Here is a 23,941-nt window from a genome sequence, read left to right on the forward strand (position 1 = left end):
CCCAGCTCAGCCATCCATAATACTGCAGACTGGCTCGTGTTTTCTCATCCCTTTCTGTGGCAGATTCATACCCAGTGGCTTTACTAGAAATGAACCTACCGCCTACCCATTCTGAGCTCCCCATAGATGCATTTTCTCCAGAAGGATACTGGTAAAAGTTTTCAGCCAACTTTTATCCAAATCCAAAGAAAATGGCCTCTCCTCTAAAAACCTCTGGTTTTTTTTGGATTGCATGTCCCCTGCAATAGCACCCAGTGCACCACCTTAAGCCTAGAGCTAAGGGCCCCACCTCCTGCGCATACAAGGGAGGAAGAAATTGGCAGAATGACTCAAAAGCTCTTGTAGCAATTCTGCACTAAGGCAAAATAGACCTGCAAACTGCACCAAGGATTAGCTCTTTGAATATTTCCCTCTCCTTGTTGAAAATCTCTAAGATGCTTTATCCAAAGAATTTTAGGGAGGTAAAATTCTGTGCCAGAAGCATGCTATATGCTATAAAGGAAAATGTAGGTAAGGCAGGCCACCAAGAACGTTTCAGTGCTGACATTTCAGAAAGGCCTCATTTTAAGATCTCCTGTGACTTCACTGCTCTCCTCCTCTCCAGGCCATTCTCCACCCAGCCGCCAAAGAGATTTTTGTAAAATTCAAGCTTGATTATGACATCCTGACTGTAAGCCATCAGCAACTCCAAACACCCTACATGATAAAATCTAGTTGCACATTTTCTACAGGTTTCTCTCTGATCCAGCCCTTCCCACCTATAAAACAAAGCCTCCCACCCCCTCACACTTTATGCTCTGGCATTACTATATCACTCAGTGGACCTGTCATGGAGCCTTGCACTTCCATGCCTTTGCACATGCTTTTTCCTCATCAGGAATATTCCAACAACCCTTTTGTCTTCCTGGAGAATTCCTCTTTGTCTGAAAACCTAACTTAATCATCACATCTTTCAGGAAAGTTTCTCTGGTCCAGAAGATAGTAAATCATTACTTCCTTATGCCATCTCTGCCCTCTTGCCCTTTTGGTAACTTGTCTACATGCCTCCTACACTTAAAAACTTCCTGTGGGCAGGGACTATGTTTTGCTTTCAGGTCTGCTGTTTTGTTTGAATGTATGAGGAATGAGAAAATGGATAAATGTAAGGTGGACCCATGGCATAAATTCCAAGGATGATGCTCCAGCAAGGCTCTGGCATTTTCACCTATGAGGCCTCATTGTTGTAAAGGGAATAAAGAGGATTTGTTGAATGCAGAGTCAAATCAACATCATCTCTGAGCTACAACCACTTGAACACAAAAAGCTGTGTCAACGGTTATGTCATCTCCACTCCTAACATTGTTTCCTGCTGATTATTCTAGCTACAATGATTATTTCCTTTTAATGACAGCATAATGCCTGATGCTTAGTGGGTGCTCAACAAAGATGGTGAGGGATAAATGAATGAATGTGAAATCTATTTTTTTAAAGAAGGCATCAGAGGATTGGTTTTTGAAGGCATTTCCCACATCACAGACTTTTTCTGAGGCATACATGCCCTTGACCATTGGCTTGCCCATCACAAGATCCAGTCAGAAAGTAGAACGAAGTAGAGGGTGGGGGAGCAGTTAGGAATCTGACTAGAGAGATGCAGCACTGGGTTCTCCTTAGTCAGGTGTCAGTTTCCTTCCTTCTTAAGAAATAGCCCAACTATACTCCGGCCCAACCAGACGGCTCCTGCCTCTCCTTTGTTGGAGGTCCACATTGGCCTCACCACAATCCACGTTTATTGGGAACTTAACGTGTATTGATGAGGGAGAACACGGGTAGTTTTCTGCTTTCATGTCAACTGCTGACATTACACAGTGGAGACCAGTCACAGAAATGGGTCCTGGACTAAAACAACCATCCTTGGGGATTCAAGTTTTCTAATCATCATCAACTGTTAAGAACAAGGCTCTGGACTCAGACTGAGCTGGGCTCAAATCCAGGCTCTGATCTTTCTAGCCACATCACCTGAGCAAGTCAATTGTCCTTTTGGGGCTCAGTTTCCTTAATCATAAAATGGGAATACCTCACCCACATCACAGGATTATTGTGACGGTCAAAGGGTGCAACGAATGTAAAGGCTGCACAGTGTCTATACATAGAAAGTAAGTGCCCCAAAGTGGAAAATGATGATTAAGAACTTTCAAAAGTACTTTCACAATCATCAGGACAAAAAGGAAAAATACTCTTTGAAGACACTGTGCTATAAAGAGAATGGATTGTCTATTTTTTAGGAGCCAACAACGCTTATTACTCGATGTCCCATGGAAGGATATGAAAAGGTAGTGCTGGCACTTACAACGAAAGCCATAGCTCTTACTAGGCCCCAGGATGGACAGATAGTGACAGGGTGAGGACACTCAAGCTGATTTCTCTCCTAGATGATTCAAGAGACTTAATCTTGAAGGGCTCATCTCACTCTCCTCTGCTGGACCCAGAGTGACTGAGTCGGAACCCAAAGGAGCCAAGGGTAAGATGCCAGTTCCAGTGTGTGAGCCAGGTTCCAGGTTTGCGGGGAAGTCAGGGGACACCTGACTGCCAGGTAGGAGTGAAACAGGTAGAGCCACATTGCTCCGTGTGTCATGCAAAGCTAGAAAGGCATAGCATTTCCTGTGTTGTTTTGATCCTCCTTGTACAACCCAAAGCCAAAGGAGGATCTAAATTTCCCCAAATTTCTGCCCTGAGCATGAGACAACTTTTCTCTAAGCTAAATTTGGTTTTAGTTTTGAAGCGCCTGAGATGCACGATTCAAATGGGCCGAGTTCCTGGCTTATTATATTGATTAAACTACTCGAATCCTGTGGCTGACTTGGCTTGCCCTCATGTCTGCCCGCTCTTACAATTCTTCATCCATCCGTCATTCAGGAGGTTCCATGAAGAAAGCTCAGGGTTAGTGGTTGGGGAAGCATGAGCTAAGCCATCAGCCCTTGGGAACAAAGATTAACTTCTGGTGGAGGGAACAGGTCAATTTGTCTGGTTACTGTGAGCAGCAGAGCAAGGACCCTGTGGGAAAGAGAGATTTCTAAACTGTGACAGCTCCATCAGCAGGAGATTGGATTCCCGCAAGGAAAAGGACCTTTCTCAGGGGAAGCCTCGACCTGTCTGATTTGGTCTGAGGCTGTGCGAGCTTGCAGCCCACTCTGGCCTTCTGCCCTGGGCTCAGATTGGTGGGCAGCAACCTCACAAAGGCGGCCCACAACTAGGCAGTGTTATATAGTGGAAAAAGCACTGGACTAGGGGCCAGGAGACCCGAATTCTAGTGCTGGCTCTGCCACTAACTAGCTGTGTGACCTTGGGAAAGTCACCTGATTTCTCTGGGGCAATTGTAAAATGAGGGGTTGGTTGGGTGATCTCTAAGTTCCCCCTCAGAGTGTGGTCCAGGGTCCTATTCTATCCTTTGTTGGCCCTGTGCTTCTAGGGACAGAGTTGGGAGAAGGGAAGGGGTGGAGAGAGAGGGTGCAGATGAGAATGCTACCAATCAGGACTCCACTTTCTCCTTCTTTTTGCTCTTTTTCAGGAAGGACGGGGTTCGGAATTTCTTCTTCTTTTTGGAGGGAGACTTGGAAGGTGAGCCCTCTGGGGACATGGGGCCGCTGGTGACCGACTCAGTTTTGTCCTTAGAGGTATCAACATCTGTGTCAGCATTGGTGGTCATCTGGCTCAAGCCCTTGCTGAGAATTTCCTCTGCGGTCTGTTCTTCCTCCTTCCCGTTGACCACCACTCCTTCTGGCTGCGTTGTTTCAGGCTCTGTGGTGGCTTTGCTTGTTTCTGTCTTAGCACCTTCTAGAAAAAGATCAAAAGACATGACCCATAAGATTTCAATTTCAGGTGACGGTTTCTACCTGGGGTTAACAGAACCATTTCTAAATAATTCTGTAAAATAAGTCTAGAGCAACAGGAGAGACAGGCTGGCATTGTAGGGGGTTGGCAGGTCTGTTACTCTGGGCTATTGTCTACAAATGTAAATAAGGTAATGATGTCCAAATGTGGCAGGGGGCCCAGCGAGGACCAAGTTGAGAACTTTTCTAGGCACAAAATGAAGAGACAGACTCAGGCTATAGGAAAGGGGAGATCAGTGACACTCACGACTCAGAAGGGGAAGCTAAGAATTGTAACTATTTCAGTTTCACCAGTGAAAATATGGAAATTACATTTTTTAAATTTTTATTTAAATTCCAATTAGTTAACATGGAAATTACATGTTTTTATAGCCATTTCCTTTTCTGTACCCGAGAAGAACTTTGGGAAAAATGGAGAATATCTTCCCAGGAGGCACAGAGGGGAAGGCAGAGGGAGAATGGAATCCCTGAGGGACATGGACCCTGTATTTCCAAGATAAAAGGATTAACCGAAGGGGAAGATGAAGGGGAAGATGCATGGTCGGCTCATTCTAGCGGCCACCTGGAGGGAACGTGTTTAGATTGCCGCCATGTTTAAGGCCAGAGCTGCTCAGATCCCAGAAAATAAGCCCCCCAGCTCACCTGCCTCCCTTTCTCCTCCCCACCCCCCATTCCATTTCCACTCAAGCTTTGGAATGCCCGGATGGGGAGGCAGGAGGGGAAATTATAAAACCACAGACTTTGAAAAGTAGAAAGGAATTTAAAGATCATCTAACTCAGCTCCTCCCCATTTTACAGAAATGAAAACTGAGTAAAGTAGTAAAAGTGGGCAGACCTCAGTCTCCTGACATCAGTTCTTGTGTTCTTTTCACTATGTGAAACTAAGAGGAGTGTATGAGTGATAAGCATGTGTGTGTGTGTGTGTGTGTGTGTGTGTGTTTGTAAGTGTGTAAATGTGTGGTGAGCTGTATATGTGTGTGTGAGTTGAGTTTGAGTATATGTGTGTGTTTGTGAATGAGTGTGTGGGTGTGGTGTGTGAGTGTTGGTGTCAGTGAGTGAACTGTGTGAGTTGTGTGAGTGTGGGTGTGTGAGATCTCACACTGGGCATGCTCAACTCTGGGAATGTGAGTAATGGGTGAGGTATAACTGGTATGACTTACAGAAGAAATAGGTGAGGATAGAAGTTTCATGAAAAGACAAGGGTTTTTGACAGGGGTAAAGACTGGAGAAATGTATGGTTGCATGGAAGATGGGACAGATGAGTGCAAATTTGGGGACAGTCAGAAAGGGTTAGTTTGACTATGGGCAGACTCTTATAATGAGATCTTTTATAACTTCTGAAATTCTCTGGCCAAGTCAACATCCTCTTCCAGATGACTTCTAAGGACTGTCTTTCTCTTAGTATCCAACACCTTGGCCTCCTATCCTTCTACTATCTGTGGCCCATGTCCTGTCATCATCCAGCTACTAAATTCTCTAATTCCCTTTACTTCAATGGTCCTCACTCCCCTCCCCTTGCACCATGTGTTCCCATCATCATCACCTGGCAATAGACTTGAAACTTGCCTAGACACAACCTTCTTTCTGTCCACTCTCCTCTCCTCACTTCACCTGCTAGTTGGCCTCATAAACCCTCTTGTCTGGCTAAAGCCTCCCTTGACGTTTGGCAATGATCTTGTCCTTTTCTAAACCTATTGCCAATATATCCATTTTACACTTGCATATGTCATTTACCTTTTTTTAAGAAGACACAGTTGGGCATGGTCCCCTCCCAAAATGAATCTGGCTGGCTCTGTGGCTCACAGTGACCAACAGAATGATGAGGAAGTGCCACTGAGCCAGCTACAGGCTGAAGACTTAAGAAGGCCTAGAAGTTCTTGCTTTTAGATTTTGGGAAGCCCTGAGCCACTATGTAATAAAGTCTGACTACTATAATGGAAACACACATGGAGAGGCCACATGGAAAGGCCCTACAACCACATGGAGACAGAGACACAGAGAGAGAAAGAGAGAAACAGAAAGAGAGAGAGACAGAAGACCAGCCATCCCAGTATCCCCAGCTGAACCCAGTCTTCCAGCTATTGACAAGAGTGCACCATCTTGGAAATTGTAGTTTAATCAAGCTCCCAGATGACTGCAGACCCAGTGAACATGAATGGAGCAGAACCATCCAGGTGAGTCTAGTCAACACACAGAACAACTAATTTCTATAAAACCAGCTCTTATTATGCATCATGATTTAATAATTATCTATTGCTGTATAACACCCCCCCTTCCCCGCCCCATCCCAACTTAGTGGCTTAAAACAGCAAGCCTGTATTTTCTCCCACAATCCTGGAAACATAGTACATAATGAGAACTCATTCACGTAAGCACATCATAAGGCCCTTTGGTATTCATTTGCAAATTTTATCCCAATAACAACACTATGAGTCAGGAAGGGCAAGATTCGTGTTAGGCACACTCCCCGCCCCCCCCCCCAAATTCTGCAGGTTTTTGTTTTTTTGGTTTTTTTAAATTTTTTTTCAACGTTTATTTATTTTTTGGGACAGAGAGAGACAGAGCATGAACGGGGGAGGGGCAGAGAGAGAGAGAGAGACACAGAATCGGAAACAGGCTCCAGGCTCCGAGCCATCAGCCCAGAGCCTGACGCGGGGCTCGAACTCACGGACCGCGAGATCGTGACCTGGCTGAAGTCGGACGCTTAACCGACTGCGCCACCCAGGCGCCCCTCTGCAGGGTTTTTAAGTAACTTATTTAGATGGTGAAATCAGTAAGTGATGGTGTTGAATACAGGGCTATTTCTTGGCAGGCACAGCCAGTGCTTCCTGCAAGTTTACTGGGGGATGGAGTCAGTAGGGACAGGGACAGTCAGGAGCCAGTCAAAGAGAAGGCAATGACAGAGATGACCAGTGTGGAGGAAGAGGGTTTGCAAGAGTCTCCTTCAGGGAAGCCAATGGGGTAGGAAACAGATGAGGAGGGACACCAAGGTGACTCAGCACCAGAGCATTTGAGAGCATGGTGATGCATGATGACAAATGGAGAAAAGCCAGCCCTGATCCAATGGATGAGCTAAATGTGAAAGTGCACACGTAGAGGGGAGGGTCAGCCCTGTCTGCCCTGGGGAGCCAGGCAAGCTATCGGGCCACCTGGCCATGTCCACCCAGCCCTGCTTCACATCGGTCACTTGAGGCAGCTACAACTCTGGCCTCGTCATGCAGAGTTGGCTCTGTCTGTGCTACAGGAAGAGTCTTCAGGGAAGACCTTGACTTTTCTGACAATTCAACCAGGGTATGCCTCTCTGTGAGGGCTCAAATTTGGACCAGAGAGGGCAGGAATCGTGCTACCAGTGGGAATGATGTCAGGGGTGGGTAAGCAGTTATCCCACCTGTCATACACCTCTCCTCCCGCCCTCTGTCCCCCTGAACAGCAGAGATTGCTCCAAGGAGCTCCCAGGAGCTGAAATGGAATTACTAGCCTTTTCCCACTGCTTCCATAAGCCTCCTCTCCAGCTTGGATTTCCCTCCTGCAGTTGGTGCACATGCCCCAAGGGATGACGAAGACATGGTCATTCAGGTCAGGTGCTCTAAACATCTCCATAAGGCAGTTGGTCCCAAGGCCATTCAGGCTCTGGGCCACAACCCTAGAAGAGGTCATGAGCTCCTTGGAGGGGCCATGTATTAGGAACAGGGATGCAGATGTGCTCCTGACGGCATAAGCATTCCCTCAAAGGGAGTGCCCAGGAGCCAGCCCCACTGCCCTTTCACTATGCAGGCTTGTTGCTTCTGGGTGGTATGCCCTGTGTGAGTACAAGTGTGTGTTTGTGCATGAGTGCATCCTGTGTGTGTATATCCTAGAGCGAGGCCCAGCCCATGCATAGCACATATGGAGTTGGCCTTGAATTTTGTAGCCAGGAACCTCCTGAAGGCAGAGTTGCCATAGAAAAAGATGGGGAGAAACACATTTCTTTTGAAAAAGTCCTCCCTCCCCCACTGCAAGTGTTGGAGTGAGTTAGTAAATGGCCTCTCTATACTTACTACAGAGACAAGTATTCAGAATCGGAGGAAAGTCCTTTGATGAAGGCACAAATGGGAAGAGAAAGGAAGACATTGTGGAGACAGGTTGACAACACCATGATGAGACACAATGAACACAAACAGGCAGGGGACATCCACTTGGAGCTCTGGCCACAAGCAGATGGGTTTCCTCTGGCAATGCTGGGACTGCACTCAAGGCAGCAATTCACCTCTGGAGGAAGCTCAGGGCTTAGGGGATTCTAGCAGCATCCACACATGTGGTCATTCGACCCAGGAGGGAGAAGATCTTATCAGTCCACCAAGCCCGGCTTGGCGGTACAGCCTTCCCTGGTGAGGACTCAAGGGACCCACGGGAGGAGTGTTCATGCCCCAGAGTGATTCCAGAAGCTCATTAAGGACACTTTTCTGATCTAGGTGGTATAGACTATAATAATATCATTATCTACCATATGTATATTATTAATCATTATCACAATTAGATCTTACATTTAAACGTTCTTATTCTTTCAAAGTATACTCTCTTCCATCGACAACTTCCCTTATATGTATAAGAACCTTTAAAAGGGAAAATATTAGTAGTCTCATTTGACAGATAAGGAAACTGAGGCCCAGAGATTATCTGATTTTCTAAAATTAGCAGTTATTATTAGTTAGTGGTTGAGTTGGGCCTAGACATTAATTGTCTAAACTAGTATCTAATTAAGTGTTTCTCAGCCTGGGCTACACATTAGGTTTATCTGGAGAGATCTTAAAACTCCAGTGCACTCTTCTCTAACCTACCCCTAGCCCATTTAGCTGAGAACTACTGGGAGTGCTGTGGTGGGAACCCAGGCCGACGTCAGGATTTTCAAAGTTCCCCATGTAATTCCAGTGTTGAGATTCCAAAGGTTGAGAATGACATCATCAGCTTTACCTGGGAGCTTGTTGGAAATATACGGTCTTGGGTCCCACCCTAGACCTACTGCAACAGAGTCTTCATTTTAACAAGATCCTGATGATCCCTACGCACATTAAAGTTTGAGCACTGGGCTGGTGCATCTAGAAAGACCCATCAGCCAGTCTGAGTTAGTGGTGAAAAGGCTGTGGGCCAATCATTAACTCACTCATCACTGCTCAGACAGGCACTTAAACTGTAAGCTGTGTTATCACAGGTTGTGAATGAAACAAGGTTACATTTGGTAATCCCTATTTCAGATTCCCTAGAAATGGCAGATCAGAAAGCTTTTGGGGTAGCTTTTCAACACCTGTTTAAAGGCAGGGTCCCTGCAGTGTGCACCCCTGCCCTGCCTTTCACACAGACCCCTTTCCGGGCTGTGGACATGCCTTCTCCCTCCCAGCTGCACATTGCACTCACCGTCTAAAGACTTGGAGGGAGAGACCAGGGGGCTCTTCGTCTCTGACTTTGCTGGACTCTGTGCTGGAGAAGCAGGTGCAGACCTTACAGGGGAGCCAGGCTCCTCTGCAGTGGTTTCTTTCTCTCCTGAAAATACAGGAAACCACCTCAGGTTAGGGATCAAACAGAGGAGAGGTGGGCAGAGAGAAAACATATACAAAAATGTTTTCTTCTAGCTGGTCCTCATTTCTCCGGGCTGAAGTTAGCTCCTTCCCCCAACCTTTTTAAAATCTCTGCTACATTCTGGGGGAGGCAAATGGGAGGAGTCAGACTCCTGTCTTGTTTCCTCCACCCAAGCGCATCTGCCAGTGGAACGCTAGCCCTGATGTGGACCTCAAGGCTGCAGGCTTCCTGCCTGTGATTTGTTTACATGTAGCTTATGTATCATTTATCTAATTTTCATGTTCAACCCAAATAACCCCTAGGGATGTAAAGCACCACGTTTTCTATCTACTTTTTCAATTGTCATATTAGAATTCCAAGCAAGCTAGCAAGGGTTTTTCTAGTGTGTGCTTTGTGCCCAGGAGGATGACTGACTCTGGGTGGGGAGGGGGTTGTGGAAGAAGACTCTGCCCTGAGGGAATAAAAGCCTCGCCTGGTGGGCTAAACCAGGAGCTGAATTCTTCTGTGTCTCAGACCCCAAGTGCTCTTGAAACAAAGAGAAGGGATAGCTCAAAGTGGGGGGGGGGGGCGGTGGAGAGGGACAGAGAGGGCTTTTTAGCTGGAGAGGGGCTGGAGATGGAAGTCCGGATCAGGCTAGCTGAGAGGGGAAACTGTGCCAGGAAGGGACAAAGGCATGAGTGAGAGCCCACAGGCTATCATGAATGTGAATATTTGGGAGTCAACATGGAGAAATGAGCTTGACTGAAGATTCTGAAATAAAGAAGGAATAATAATTTTATAGATTAATAAATATCACTGTTATAATTACCTTATCATACCTAATGTTTATCTGACCTAAACCCTACTTACAGGCACTGTTCTTTTTTTTTTTTTTTTAAGAAATCAGTAATGTTCTTTTTCTTTTTAAAATATTTATTGATTTTTGAGAGGGAGAGAGAGCATGCGCACAAGCAGGGGAGGGGCAGAGAGAGAGGAGGGAGGGAGGGAGGGAGAGGGAGACACAGAATCCGAAGCAGGCTCCAGGCTGAGCTGTCAGCACCAAGCCTGACGCAGGGCTCATTGGGAGAGGGAAACAGAATCTGAAGCTGTCCATGCAGGGCTGGATGTGGGGCTGGACGAGGAGCTTGACGGGGGGTTCAATGGGGGGCGTCGGACGGGGGGCTTGAACCCACGAGCCATGAGATCATGACTTGAGCTGAAGTCTGACACTTAACCAACTGAGCCACCCAGGCGCCCCTTAAAGGCACTGTTCTAAGTACTGTGCAAGGATTAACTCCTTTATACCCAGGTGAGAGGCTCAGACAAGGTCGTGGCAACACTGTGTCGCCGTCACCATTAGGCGCTGAGCAATGAGGACCATTCTGTAATTAATAGCATTATGCTGGTTTATGGGGCAGGAAGGGCAAACTGAGGATACGAGAGAGGAGGGAGAGAAGCAAGTGAAGATTGAGAGTGAGAGCAAATGAAGGCTAGCTGGAGCCCCACGGGCCCTGCCAAGCAGAGGCATGGGTCACAGGGGTACTGGTGGGAGTGAATGGCTGGTGGCTCTGCTGTCTCTCTGGGTGCCCCCAGCTCTCCCTCCACCCTGGGAGATCCTGAAGCACTAGGGAGCCAGGGTTATTTACCGTCAAGTTCTAGTTTCTTCCTCTCCACCTCCTTCTTGTACTCCTCCAGCTCCTGGTCAGTGAGTTGGCTGAAGGGGTTGGGCACAGTCTCCTCTGAGTCGTCTTTGGTATCCGCATCGCCCTTGGACATCAGCTGGCTCTCTGTAGACTGAAAGTTAACCACAGAGTGTGTGTTGCTCTCTGAATGCTGTGGTTGGGGCCCAGGCCCGAGCTTCCTTTCAGACTCATGTGGCTGCCAGCGGTCTTGCTAGGGGCAGCGTGGCATGCAGCTCCTTGGAAACAGCTCGGGGCCTCTGGGTAGGGGTTGTTCATTCCTCCCCACGGCTATCTCACCCCCAAACCTGGGTTCTTTGCAACTACCTGGGTAAATGCAGGGAGTCCACCCTCTGCCCTAGAAATAAAATCAAAGGATGCTCCCAAGCAGAAGGAAGACACACGTTTATTGCAATCCCTCCTGTGGATGCTTGCAAGCCATCACTATGCAAATACAGTTGGCAGCCCAAAGTCAGTTAGCCAAAAGCCGGCAAGCAAAGCGTTGGCTCAAGCCAGCTTCATGCCAGCCATTCCCCACTACACCCTCCTCCCACCCCCCGACAGCAGCACAAGCCACAGCACACAGCAGTAAGTCAAATGCAAAACACACAATGGCTTCAGCGTTCTCAGTCCAAACAGTTAGTCCTGTTTTGCACACAGTCATAAATTACAAGGAGGCCAAGGTCCTGAATCTCAGATCTTCAACCTGCCTGTACTGCAGGTCCCTGGGGGACAGTGGCAACAATTCCTGGGGGGCTCATTGGCTGGACCTTGTGTGAGCTTCAGGAATCCTTTGACCTCTCTAGCCCATGACAAAGTCTAAAATTCAGACCCCATAGCCCTTTCTCCTAATTTGGCATGTTCATTGTGACCTTTGAGAATGCAGTGCTTGGAAGCTGAGGAGGAGTCAAAGAGTGTGAAACTCGGGAGGTGAGCCCACAACAGCTGGGCCACACCACACACTCCAGGCCACCTTCCCTGGCCTACCAGGTCCTCTGACAATGGGCCTTGGGCATCTTCCAAAAGAGAAGCAGCATTGGCTTATCTTAAGGAATCACAGAGTTCAAGAGAGAATCCAAGACCAGGATCCCCAAAAAAGAGGGATTCCAAGAACATGGTGTAAATGGCAGAGTTTTTAACAGTTTTGCTCACTGTACCGAACTATGACCACCACCACGCCAGTATCATAGGGTGTTTCTATCCTTGCTCCTGTGGCACATTGGGTGTTCCTCATCCTGGCTAGTGGAGGTGGGTGACCACGCTGTTGCAATGACATAACCTTCACGCCTCCTGGCATGGGCACCCACCTTGTGGGCTGCAGCCTGATCTAAACTATCTCAATTTACACTGCAGAGGGGAACAGTTCCTGTATTTTCCCCCTTCTTACCACTAAGGAATATGCCATGCCCACTGCTACCTTGCAATGAGTAACAATGATTTTCAACACAAGCCAGAATTATGATCTTCACCCTTTTTGCTAAGCACTAGTAAAACACTGTCCTATCTCAGGCATGGAAACAACTTTATACTTTCTAACTCTATGTGGGTTTGTGTGGGCAACTAACTGCCCCTAACTGAGCACCAGTCCTTATATACATGCCTTCCCTCTGTGAGCACATGAGCATCTTCCCAGCGCTAAGGCCTGATGATGCCATATCCACGCACAGAGGCCAGAAACGCTCAGGGCAGGCGGGCCTGGAGTAGCTGGGAGTCACCAGCCACACTCCTGTGATGCCCACTTGCAGGATACCAATAGAGGGCAGAGTGGAGTTCCATGGGTAAGGCATGGAAGTTAGCATCCCTCCTGGGGCAGGCCAGGCTCCCCTGCCCAGTACCCAGAGAGAGCAATTAGACACTGTCCCTGGTCCTCACAGCATCCGTCTTGCAGCAAGAGCACCAGCGCCCCGAATCATGGGGGAAGGTGGGCATGAGGACTCAGGGGTCCTGCTGCCCAGCCCCAGGCACCGAAGACCCAGAAGGCAAACACGTTTCCCCTCCAGACAGGGGCAGCCTCTGCTGTACCGGGCTTCGACTCTTCTCAGCGATGACGCTTGCCAGGAGCTGGGATTGAGGCCCCGCCGACTTCACATCTTGTCGATTTTGTTCTCGAATCTGTGTGGCAAGGGAAGGGGAGAGTGAGCTTGCTGTTCAGTGTCACAGTGTGGAGTTTGGGAGGGAGCATTTGGAAGGCATACTGGTGTCCAGCGTGTTCCGTGACTAGGGTCTACAAAGGTCCTTCCAGTGGGGTGGGGGCCTGTCTCCTCTAAGACAGTGTGTGCCTTGAAGAGACAGTCTCCATGTCTGCTTCAGGGTGAATGAGTAGTTTATGTAAAATACCAGATTCTCATGCACTCTGAGGAGGTCATTTTAAGAGGTGAACAAGGCATAGTAGCTCCTTGAAGGAGGTCCTCATGTTTTATCGAAGCCCCTGAGAAATTTCTTTAATATAACAGATTCCCGGGGCCACCCCACAACCACTGAATCTGAATCTGTCTGTGGGGAGGAACAGGGGATTGGCCGTGGAATCTGCATTTTAAACAAGCACTGCAGAGGGTCCTTGAACCACACATTAAATCACCATTCTGTGATTTTACCTTTTGGGGGTGGTCTACTACAACTTAAGTTCTTAAAGTAACATGAGAAATATGAGTGAGTGAACTATAAAGCAAAGGTCGAGAAATAAACAGAAAAGATTTTGAAATTTTAAAAATGAGCCAAAAGAAAAATAGCATAAAATTCATAAAAACTCAATTTGTGGGCAGGTTTCTTAGACATATCTAATGTCTCAAGCAAGTATCTGTGTCTGAGGGTTATTTAGGACCACATAAGTACAGGAGTGAGCACAGCGCTAGAGTATGGCCAATGAATAGTAGCTTCTTCCCCACAAGAGGCATCTGGGGTGTTAAGACAGGTGCACCCTGGGAACTCATCTCACGTTTGTGAGACCTGAGACTGCTCCCTGCTTGTGGGAGAAGCGATGGCAAGGCAAGCAGCTCCCACCTTACCTTGTTCCGCATGTCCAGCACTTCTTGGGGGTCGGTATAGAGAGGCACAAATTGGTTTGGGTTTTCGATCCGTATTGGCATGCCACTGCTGGATTTCTCCACTTCATCAGCCTTCATCCACTGAACACACACAGGGCCAGGTGGGTAAGGCAAAGGAATAAAGTCACCATGTCCTCCCCCATGGCCCACCCCCTGAGATCTGGGCCATGTGGCCTACACGGAAGGTCAGCAGGCCTACATAAAGATGTTCTCTCTTCTTGGGTCTCTTTCATGTCTGTCTGTCTCCCAGAAGAGACATGGGTAACAAACGACCCAGCTGTCAAAGAAGGTCCCTCAGGTCAACAGTCAGTCATAAAGAGCACTGGAGACTAGGGCTCAGAACCTTGACAACCAGCTTTGAGAAACAGGTAGCCACTTGAGCTTCAGTATCAAAGGACTTAATGATTTTTTAATTTGCAGGGCTTCATTTTTTTTTTATGAAGAGCTATTCTATTTGGCTGCTAGTTACTTTAATGTTAATGAAAAATCAAATTAAGAGTGGATGTGTATGTATGTGTGTGTGTGTGTGTGTGTGAGAGAGAGAGAGAGAGAGAGAGAGAGAGAGAGAAAGGGAGGGGGAGAGAGAAAGAGAAAGAGAAAGAGAGGAGGACAGAGAGAGAAGAGGGGTGGGGAAGGAGAAGACTACGTAATAGAAATTAATATCCCACCTGCCTCCTGGGTTTATATCGGATGTACAGTCCAAATGTTGGATGGCCATGAACTTTGCAGAAGCCCCCTCTGCATGGGGGAGCAAGAAGCAAAAACCAATTGCTCCTAGGTTCTGTGCTGTTGAGAGTGAGGTCCAGCTGTGCCCTGGAGAAATCTGCTCCTCAGGCCCCAAAATCTCAATGCAGAGGTGCAACAAGGTGGCCAGAGATTTTGTGGGCATGAGCAGCTGCTCCCAGATGCTCAATAGGAAGCCCTAAAGGGAAACTGTAATAACCTAGACCTGGGGATATTTGTTCTGTTCCCCCTTTAAAGCTGTCTAGCCCACAGAGGTAGCCAGGCACCCTCCCTCCTGATCTCCTTACTGTGGTCTTGGGCCGGGGGCTGCCCATGCTCCTCTGGACCTCGTCAGCCACGTTGACCCGTAGGTAGGTATTGGGTGTGTTGAGCCAACGGGTCTTCTCCTTCTGCTGTTTTTGGGCATGCTGCCGCAAGGCAGGCATTGGGACCCCGTCCTCCTCAAACACGAAGGCTGTGACGGTGGCTGGAATCTCCACCTCACTTTTGTGTTTGGTTTTCTCTTGAACAAAGGGATAGCGGTATGTGTAGCCTGTTCTGTAACCCTAAACAAGACAGAAATAGAAAGAATCACTTACTGTGGGGAAAATGGCCTCCACGCACATATCCCACACACACTTGTCCCTTCTCTCTAAGGGATACTGTTTAAACCAAAATCTCCGTAACACAACATAGGCCTTGCTGTTCCTTTTTTGTGTTTCAGAATTGCTCCCTCATCCTGATCCCCCAACATCTTCCTCCCTTCACCCCAATAAGCCCTCTGATTAGAGCTGAGAAAATCCCTAGAATCCCAGACAGGGCTCCTTACTCTAATAGTGCCCCAATTTTTCATCTACCCCAGTGGTTCTCAACCCTGGCCACACTTTGGGATCACTTGGGAGCTTTAAAAATGCTGGTGCCTGGGCCCCTCAGAGCTGCTGATTTCCACGGACAGTGGTGCAGTCTGGGATGCAGGATTTCTGAAAGCCTCCCAGATGATTCTAAAGTCAACCCTCATTTTCTCGACTCCAAGCCTTCTTAACTATTTCCTTCTTAGAACCCTGAATCGGACTCAAAAACATCCCTGCTTCTAAGCAAGACCATATCCCAAGGTGGAAATGAGTGATGATTGGTGAGAACATTCAGTCATCTTGCTTGGCAGCTTCTGAAGCAATAATTTCTTGACTTTGCCTACCTTCTTCCTTTATTTTTTTAAATTAAAGAGGCATTAAGATATTTTTATGATTGTAAAGAAAATATAGACCTATCTAGAAAAATCAGGCAATATGGAAAAACATAAAGAAAAATGGGGGGGGATGTCTTGGGGGCTCAGTCGGTTAAGCATCTGACTCTTGATTTCAACTCAGGTCATGATTTCCTGGTTCATGAGCTCGAGCCCTGCATCAGGCTCTGAGCGGACAGTGTGGAACCTGCTTGGGATTCTCTCTCCCTCTTTGTCTCTGCCCCTCCCCTGCTCTCTCTCTCTCTCAAAATAAATAAACATTAAAAAAAGAAAGAAAAAAGTGGGTTTTATATAAAAATCTCATCCCCAGAGAAAACTAATAAAAATCTTTGTGGCTGTCTCTGTAAACACACACACACACACACACACACACACACACACACACACACACAAATACATATATGTATGTAAGTATATACATAATATATAACTATAGAATACATACAGTAATTATATATAATATATATAAAATAGTATATAAATGGGACCATACTGCATAAACAGCTTTATAAGCTGCTTTTCTAGCTTATCAATGTGTTTTTGGAGATTTTTTTTCATGTTATTGAACCTATAAACACACAAAAGCCTTTTTTTAAATATGAAATTTGTTGTCAAATTGGTTTCCATACAACACCCAGTGGTCATCCCAACAGGTGCCCTCCTCAATGCCCATCACCCACTTTCCCCTCCCTCTCACTCCCCATCAACCTTCAGTTTATTCTCAGTTTTTAAGAGTCTCTTATGGTTTGGCTCCCTTCCTAACTTTTTTTTTCCTTCTCCTCCCCCATGATCTTAAGTTTCTCAGGATCCACATAAGAGTGAAAACATATGGTATCTGTCTTTCTCTGCCTGACTTATTTCACTTAGCATAACACTGTCCAGTTCCAACCACATTGCTGCAAAGGGCCACATTTCATTCTTTCTCATTCCCACATAGTACTCCATTGTGTATATAAACCACAATTTCTTTTTTTTTTTTTTTTAATTTTTTTTTTTCAACGTTTATTTATTTTTGGGACAGAGAGAGAGACAGAGCATGAACGGGGGAGGGCCAGAGAGAGAGGGAGACACAGAATGGGAAACAGGCTCCAGGCTCTGAGCCATCAGCCCAGAGCCCGACGCGGGGCTCGAACTCACGGACCGCGAGATCGTGACCTGGCTGAAGTCGGACGCTTAACCGACTGCGCCACCCAGGCGCCCCATAAACCACAATTTCTTTATCTATTTGTCAGTTGATGGATATTTAGGCTCTTTCCACAATTTGGCTATTGTTGAAAGTGCTGCTTTAAACATTGGGGTACAAGTGCTCCTGTGCATCAGCACTCCCACACAGAAACCTTTAAACAGCTACAGAATATGCCAATGAATGAATATACCATAATTTATCTAACCAATAGTGGTAGATACTTTGTCATTTTCAAAATATTATAAACAACCCTAAAATAAGTATCTTTATACATTTAACCATACTATCTATAAAAAATAGTAATTTTGGGGGCAGCTGGGTGGCTCAGTTGGTTAAGCGTACAACTTTGGCTCAGGTCATGATCTCACAGTTTGGGGGTTTGAGCCCCATGGAGCCTATTTCAGATTCTGTGTCTCTCTCTCTCTGCCCCTCCACCTCTTGTACTGTGTTTCTCTTTCTCTCAAAAATAAACATTAAAAAAATTTTTTAATAGTAAATTTGTTTCCTTTTCAATATTTTATTTTTATGCCTCCCATTTTAGATTGAGGTCCAATATTATTCTAGAACAATATTAAAAGTGCTGACAGCAAGAATCATTGTTTTGTTTCAAAATTTAATGGAAATACTTTTACTTCTACTTCTAGTGTTTTACCATGATTTATTTTATCATGTTAAATGTCCTCCTGTCTTAACAGCTATATTTATAAGTCGATATATTTTTATCAAATAACTTCTGATACTAAAATGACCAAAAGGTTTTTATCCTTTGACTCATTAATATCATAAAATACATTTAAAAGATTTATAATATTAAATCATCCTTAAATACTAGGAATTTGTTATTCACTTGGTTATTAGGTATTATTATTCAATGTTATGCCAGATACTATCTGCTAGTGTTCAGAAAGCATTTTTCATCAACTCAAAGACTGGTCTGAATGTATTATGATCATTATGGTTTTGTGTCCTGTTTTCATCCTCTGAAACAGTTTAAGATGGCACAAGAATTATCTGTTTCTTAAAGATTTGAAAGAATTCCTGTATGAAACTTTCTGGCTCTGGTGCTTTACTTAGGCATGGATTACTCGGCACACGAATGTTAATGGGAATTATATTTTCAGTGTGGATTGTATTTTTCATCATTATAACGTGGCCCTCATGGTCAGTCTCATAATAATGTGGAGATGGTTTGGAGGGACTGGAGGCAAGGGGAAAAAGATTAATTATCACAATGACCTGGATACAATAAAGAGGGTCCAAGGTAGTAGCAATGAGGAGGGGAACATGAATTAGATATAGAAATGGTCTAAGGATAGGTTTCATCCTTCACTTCTCTGAGCCATCTATGTTATAGTCTCTTCCTGCAACCAGTACCTCATGGTGCATGCTTTCCTCTTGTTCTCCAATTGTCCCCTGTTTATAGGTCGTATCATCAACTAAACTGTTAGCCCCTAGAAGGAAGAACGTCTTAACATTCTTTTGTATCCTTTCAAGCCCACTCCTGGACACATACCAGTTAACTCCTTGCAGGATTGATTCGTTCAATCATTATGACAGCACGTTGTTAGAATACTGCTCACCAGAATAAGGAAATTAGTATATTATGTGTTTTCTACATTTTAATCATGAGATAAGAAAGGCAGAACTAACCACAAAGGAGTGAACTGAGCCACAATATAAGATGGCATCCACAGCCCTTAGAAGGGGTGGCAAAGGCCCTCATTTAAGAAGACTCAACTACTATTAGAATGATCACAAATTCTGAGTCAGGTGCCAATCAATGAGGCCTTCACAACTTAACCCTGATGCTGGCAGTTCTCACGCCCACCTTATTGTCCCACTGACTGGTTACAGGGGCCTGAGGCTCAAGAGACTGGCCTGAAAGGACAATGGCACAAGACTCACCAGGTTGTCCAGCATCCTCATGAGGGCCTCAAACTCGTGCTCCCCCAGCCGGCTCTTCTGCATGGGTCCGAAGGTGCTCCCTGCCCACTGCACAGAGCCCACTTCGTGGGGTCGGTGCTTCTCCTGCTCCAGGAGGATGAGGTTCTCCACTCCCCCAGCGCTGGACAGGGCGGACACCTGTGGCAAAGAGCAGAGAGACCTCAGTTTGTGTGTGTGTGTGTGTGTGTGTGTGTGTGTGTACACATGTCTAGAAATGTGAGCTGCATGTGACTTTTTCCTCCCAGAGGAAACTTACTGGGCATGCACTCATTTCCAGGAACAGAGGTATTAGCAATTTCTTTCTTAGTGTTAGTTCTTAGAGACTACAGAGGAGGAGGAAATCACGCAAATGTTAAACCTTAAGAATAAAGCAATATGGAGGACTCAAAAGTTACCTGGGATACAGACCAACCTCAAATTGTGATTATTTTGCAGGTGGGGTCATACAGTAAGATCAGAAAGGGCTCCAAAGGGGCTTCAATTCTTGTCTGTAATATTTTATTTCTTAAAGAGGAAAAAATCTTAAGTAAAAAGGCTTTTACTTTTTAAATCTGAGTGGTGAATAGTGGGTGTATATTCTATTATTCTTCTGCACCTTTCTCTTTCTCTCTTCAAAATCTCTCCCTCTGTTGTTTTTTTGTTTTGTTTTGTTTTTGTTTTTTTAGAAAAAAAGTCACTCGAAAGAAAATAGGCTAGCTTCTCAGGCAATAAAAAACATCAGAGTAGCCTGATGGCCTGAATTAACAGGTCTAAAGGAAGAATTCATCTTCAACAGTGGTATTAGTTGGTCAGGGAAACCCAGAAAAAGGAGATACATGATGTGCTGGTAGTACACAGCTGGGCGCTGTGCAGGAGTCAGGCAGCTTCACCAATGGACTTGGAGTATATGTCCCATCATGTCTCCATGGAAAGGGGCTATAACAAGTGGTGCAGGCAATGGACTCTGGGTATTAGGGCAAGAGGTGTGTGTATACAGCAGGCGATTTTAATGATCCTAAAAAACATTTCCTAATCTAACTAATCTCCTTATTTCCTAATTCTATATTCATCTAATAGTACATTCTATTTGTTCCATGAATCTGCCGCTCGGACATAATTGGTTATGATTTAGCTTCCAGGGTGAGTCCACCAACAGGGAGAGATGGTGGTTTCTGAGTATTATAGGTAGTGAGCCAGGTGTTTTGTGCTGCAAATCTGATTGATATTTGATATCTCTTGTAAGCCTACTTATTCTAGGAGAATGCTCCGATTATATAAACATTCGGTGTTCCAGTTTTTACTGAAAATAAAAGTGTACAATTTAGCTTGCTGGAAAACATAAGTCTATGAAACCATGAGGCTCTGGGACACACCCAGAGTGTGTTAAATTCACCAATGTAACAAATGGCTCCTACGAGATGTCCTAGAGGTCAGCCAGGCCACCCCTGCAAGGTGACCCCTGTCACCCTGTGAAGTGGAGGGAGCAAGAACACTCATTTTCCATTCCCTCTTCATCCAAGACATGTGTCCAGTGGAAGCCTCCATTTTTATCTTACAAAGATGACTCCATTTCCTGGCAAAAACAGAGACTTCAGTAGGCATTTACTCCCCTCTCCCACCAAAACTAAATGTCCCTGTCCAATATCCCTGGAAGATGCTCAGATCCGTGCCTATTGAGGTAGCCTACTATACTGTTGTCCAAATGTGAGAAGGGTTACAGTGAGTTCATACAGATTGCACTGAGTTCAAACCTCCCTTTTTGTTACGTGCATTCACTAGTTCCAGTTCTGCCCTCACAATACAGTTGCTGTATTTTCTAATGCTGAAGTCCCTCACACCTACACTGGGGCCGCACCGTGGGAATGCACTCTCAATGGCCATGAATCCCAACTGGTAGATCAATTACCTAGTTCATCGTGGGTCCCTATCTAGCCAAGGCAGGGCTTTAGCCCTGGGACCGTGAAACCCTGACTTGGAGTGCAGACTGTCAGTTGATGTTTCCCTGGCTGACTTGGAGTGAAACCCTGACTATCAGCTGATCTTTCCCACTGACCCTCATTGCCCCAAGAGGCAATGCAATGTAGTGTTTAAGCACATGGACTTGGGACATAGGCTGCCTGGGTTTGAATCCTGGCTCTGCTACTCACTCACTGTGTGACTCGGAGCAGTTATTTACCCTTTCTGTGCCTCAGTTTTCTCATCTGTAAAATGAAAATAGTAGGATCTACCTCATGAGTATTATGTAAGGCAATATTCGTGACGTACCTAGAATAGCACCTGGTACATAGAGAGTGCCACATAAATGTTTATGATAAATAAATTCTGAGGTTTTACTATGAAAGAAACAATATGCCCTGGGGACTAGTCGTTATGGAGGAGGAAAGAATTGCCCACATCCTTACAAGAGCTGACTCCTTCCACCTCCCTTCCCCGCCCCCCATTAGTTTCCATGGTGATGGGTAGCAGATGGGGAAGAATTGCCTGAGCTTCTTCCCATCTGCCTGTAAGCAGAGCAGGGAGCTGCCTCTCTCAGCTGGGGATGACCCAGATTCCTAGAACCCCAAACTGATGGAGAGCAATGAGAACACTCTCCCCAAGGTGAATGGACTAGGCTTTTAGCCTTGAACCACTAAAATGACCACAGCCACATTTGCTTGTTTGCCAAGGTCACTGGGGGAGAAAAGTAGGCCCACAATGGAAATAGAACCTCAGTGCTGGCTGTTCAACTAGAAATGGCCTGGCCAGGGGCTGCAATCCCAACAGCATCTGTCAGCCCCTGGGATCATTCATGCCTTAAACCATCCACACTTCTGGTCTAATCTTGCCTGTTTTGCTTCTATACCTTCCAGCTTCCTCTCTCTCTCTCTCTAGAAGCTTCCCTGTTCTACAAGCTGGGGAAAAAAGCCACTGGAGCTTTTCTGGGGGTTATTTGGCTCCATTGCCTGATGCAATTTAACAAGGTCACATCGAGTCAGTCCTGACTGAAAAGAAAGGGACAGCAGGCAGGGCCAAGAGAAGCAGCTGGGGCTGTTGGGGCCAGTGGCTGACAGCTCTGCGCTTTCATCCCCTCAGCTGCTAGACAGCCATCCTGCCTTTGGTTAAACTGCACAGAGGCCATTTCTTAGTGTGGAGCAGTCTTCACCATGTGGGGGGATACATGGGCATCTCTCTCCATTCATTTTAGGTCCATGCTGTCTTTGCAAAGTGGTAAGAGCTATTTTCTCATGGAAGCCTCTTCTTCAGCAGGAAGGTGGGGAACTTGTAAGAGCTCAGATATGTGGGGAAACAAAGTGGGCATATCAGAGGCTCTGCCAGGTTCTAATGTCAGTCATGGGACAGAGCTCAGGGCCAGCATCTCTGGTTGGGGTAGGGAGGCCACCACATCTGAAAGGTACTGCCTTGATCCTGGTTCTACCTTCACCTTCTTCGGTTCTGACCACTGCTGTTTGGGGGGTGGGGAGACTTCTTCTAACACCTATTCATCATTGTCTTAATAACTGTCCTCTCAACTTAGGCCTTTAAAAACCATTGAGAAAGGTGCCACTTGTAGTCTCCACCTGGGATGCTTCTGGGATTGTCCCATTCTTCCACCCACCGCTCAACTCCCAAGACAAAGGCAGGCCTTCTGTCTGTGGCACTGCTCTGCCTAGGCAGGCCAGAAGAGAGCAGACAGGAGACCAAAGGACCTTGCAAGGAGCTGACTCATCCTGGAGCAGTTAGCCTCCCCTTGTGTCAACCGAGTCCTAAAAATACCATCAGCAACACCTCTCCTTGTCTGAAAGGCCCCATCCTCACAAGGACTCCACAGGCCCCATGTCTCCAGCTGAGGAAACATAGGCTATGGAAAGCAAGTCCCTGACCCAAAGGCACACATTCCAGAGCTGGGAAGGATGAAGTCCATTCAGCTTGCAAGGCCACCTTCCTCACCCCTGACAGCTTGCCACACTGAAAGGAGCATGTGTTTGGGTTATCCAACATTATTTTGTTAACTGGCAGAACTATAGGGTTTGTGCTTTCCTATTGCTTCTCCACCAATTCCTCTAGGGGGCCCATGATCACTGACACTCCCCACCCACCCTCTATCCCATCGCTTACTAGTTAGGGGAACTTTGTGATGGGCTCCCTGGACATTACTTTGGGGATTCCCTGGTGTTCAGGCTTGCCATGTCAAACTTCACCCTGGCCTGCTCTCCACTTCTCTTTCTGAGCTGGACCATGTTAATAGTATTTACAAACTACACCCCCCAGGCCAAAAAAAAAAAAAAAAAAAAGACCTACCTAAGTGGTGTCTATTTGGCATAGCTAGATGTTACAGTTATACCCCAGGTAGGACCTGAGCATGGTAAGAACTTTTATATGCCCTATTATGGTTTCTACCACCATCCAATTGATGGGCCTACAAAGTTCCCTGCCCTGAGCACTGACCCTCAAGAGGTAGGCAATGGTTGTTAGATAACAGTGATAAATATTTTAAAGCTGCAAAACTGATTCTAATTGTGAAACTTCAGAAGGATAAGGTGGTTCCAAGGCAGAAAAACAGGGCAAGGCTTTCAGATGGCTGGCTCACAGGACTCCTTAAATCACAGCCAGGGGGGCCTGCGTCAGAGGCACTCTGGGGCCCACTCCCCAGAGGAACTTGCTCACCTGTATCTCACATGCAGCCTGCAGGTGGAAGACCTTATAAAACGCCTCCTCCACGGTGTCACCTAGAGCAACCACTCCATGGTTTCTTAGCACCAGGATCT

The 23,941-nt window shown here is 46.2% G+C and overlaps 1 protein-coding gene across 4 annotated transcripts in view; it reads right to left on the reverse strand.

Moving 5' to 3' along the window:
• Window positions 1-1,436: 1,436 nt before the first annotated feature.
• Window positions 1,437-23,941, reverse strand: part of ADD2 (adducin 2) — a 100,983-nt gene continuing 78,478 nt past the window's right edge. For 2 of the 4 annotated variants that reach the window (XM_047068507.1, XM_047068506.1), the window contains exons 9-16: window positions 23,841-23,939; window positions 19,179-19,355; window positions 15,153-15,410; window positions 14,083-14,202; window positions 13,100-13,189; window positions 11,045-11,192; window positions 9,258-9,383; window positions 1,437-3,810 (exon numbers count right to left, since the gene is read on the reverse strand). In XM_047068507.1, the coding sequence (XP_046924463.1) occupies window positions 3,506-3,810; window positions 9,258-9,383; window positions 11,045-11,192; window positions 13,100-13,189; window positions 14,083-14,202; window positions 15,153-15,410; window positions 19,179-19,355; window positions 23,841-23,939 (1,323 nt within the window). In that variant the 3' untranslated portion in view covers window positions 1,437-3,505. The remainder of the gene's footprint in view (window positions 3,811-9,257; window positions 9,384-11,044; window positions 11,193-13,099; window positions 13,190-14,082; window positions 14,203-15,152; window positions 15,411-19,178; window positions 19,356-23,840; window positions 23,940-23,941) is intronic. The other 2 variants (XM_047068508.1, XM_047068509.1) reach the window with 2 other exon arrangements.

This window comes from Lynx rufus, unplaced genomic scaffold (assembly GCF_022079265.1).
Source record: "Lynx rufus isolate CCGP_SWC_20201006 ecotype Redwood Valley unplaced genomic scaffold, mLynRuf1.p SCAF_8, whole genome shotgun sequence".
In the NCBI taxonomy this organism is placed as follows: Eukaryota; Metazoa; Chordata; class Mammalia; order Carnivora; family Felidae; genus Lynx; species Lynx rufus.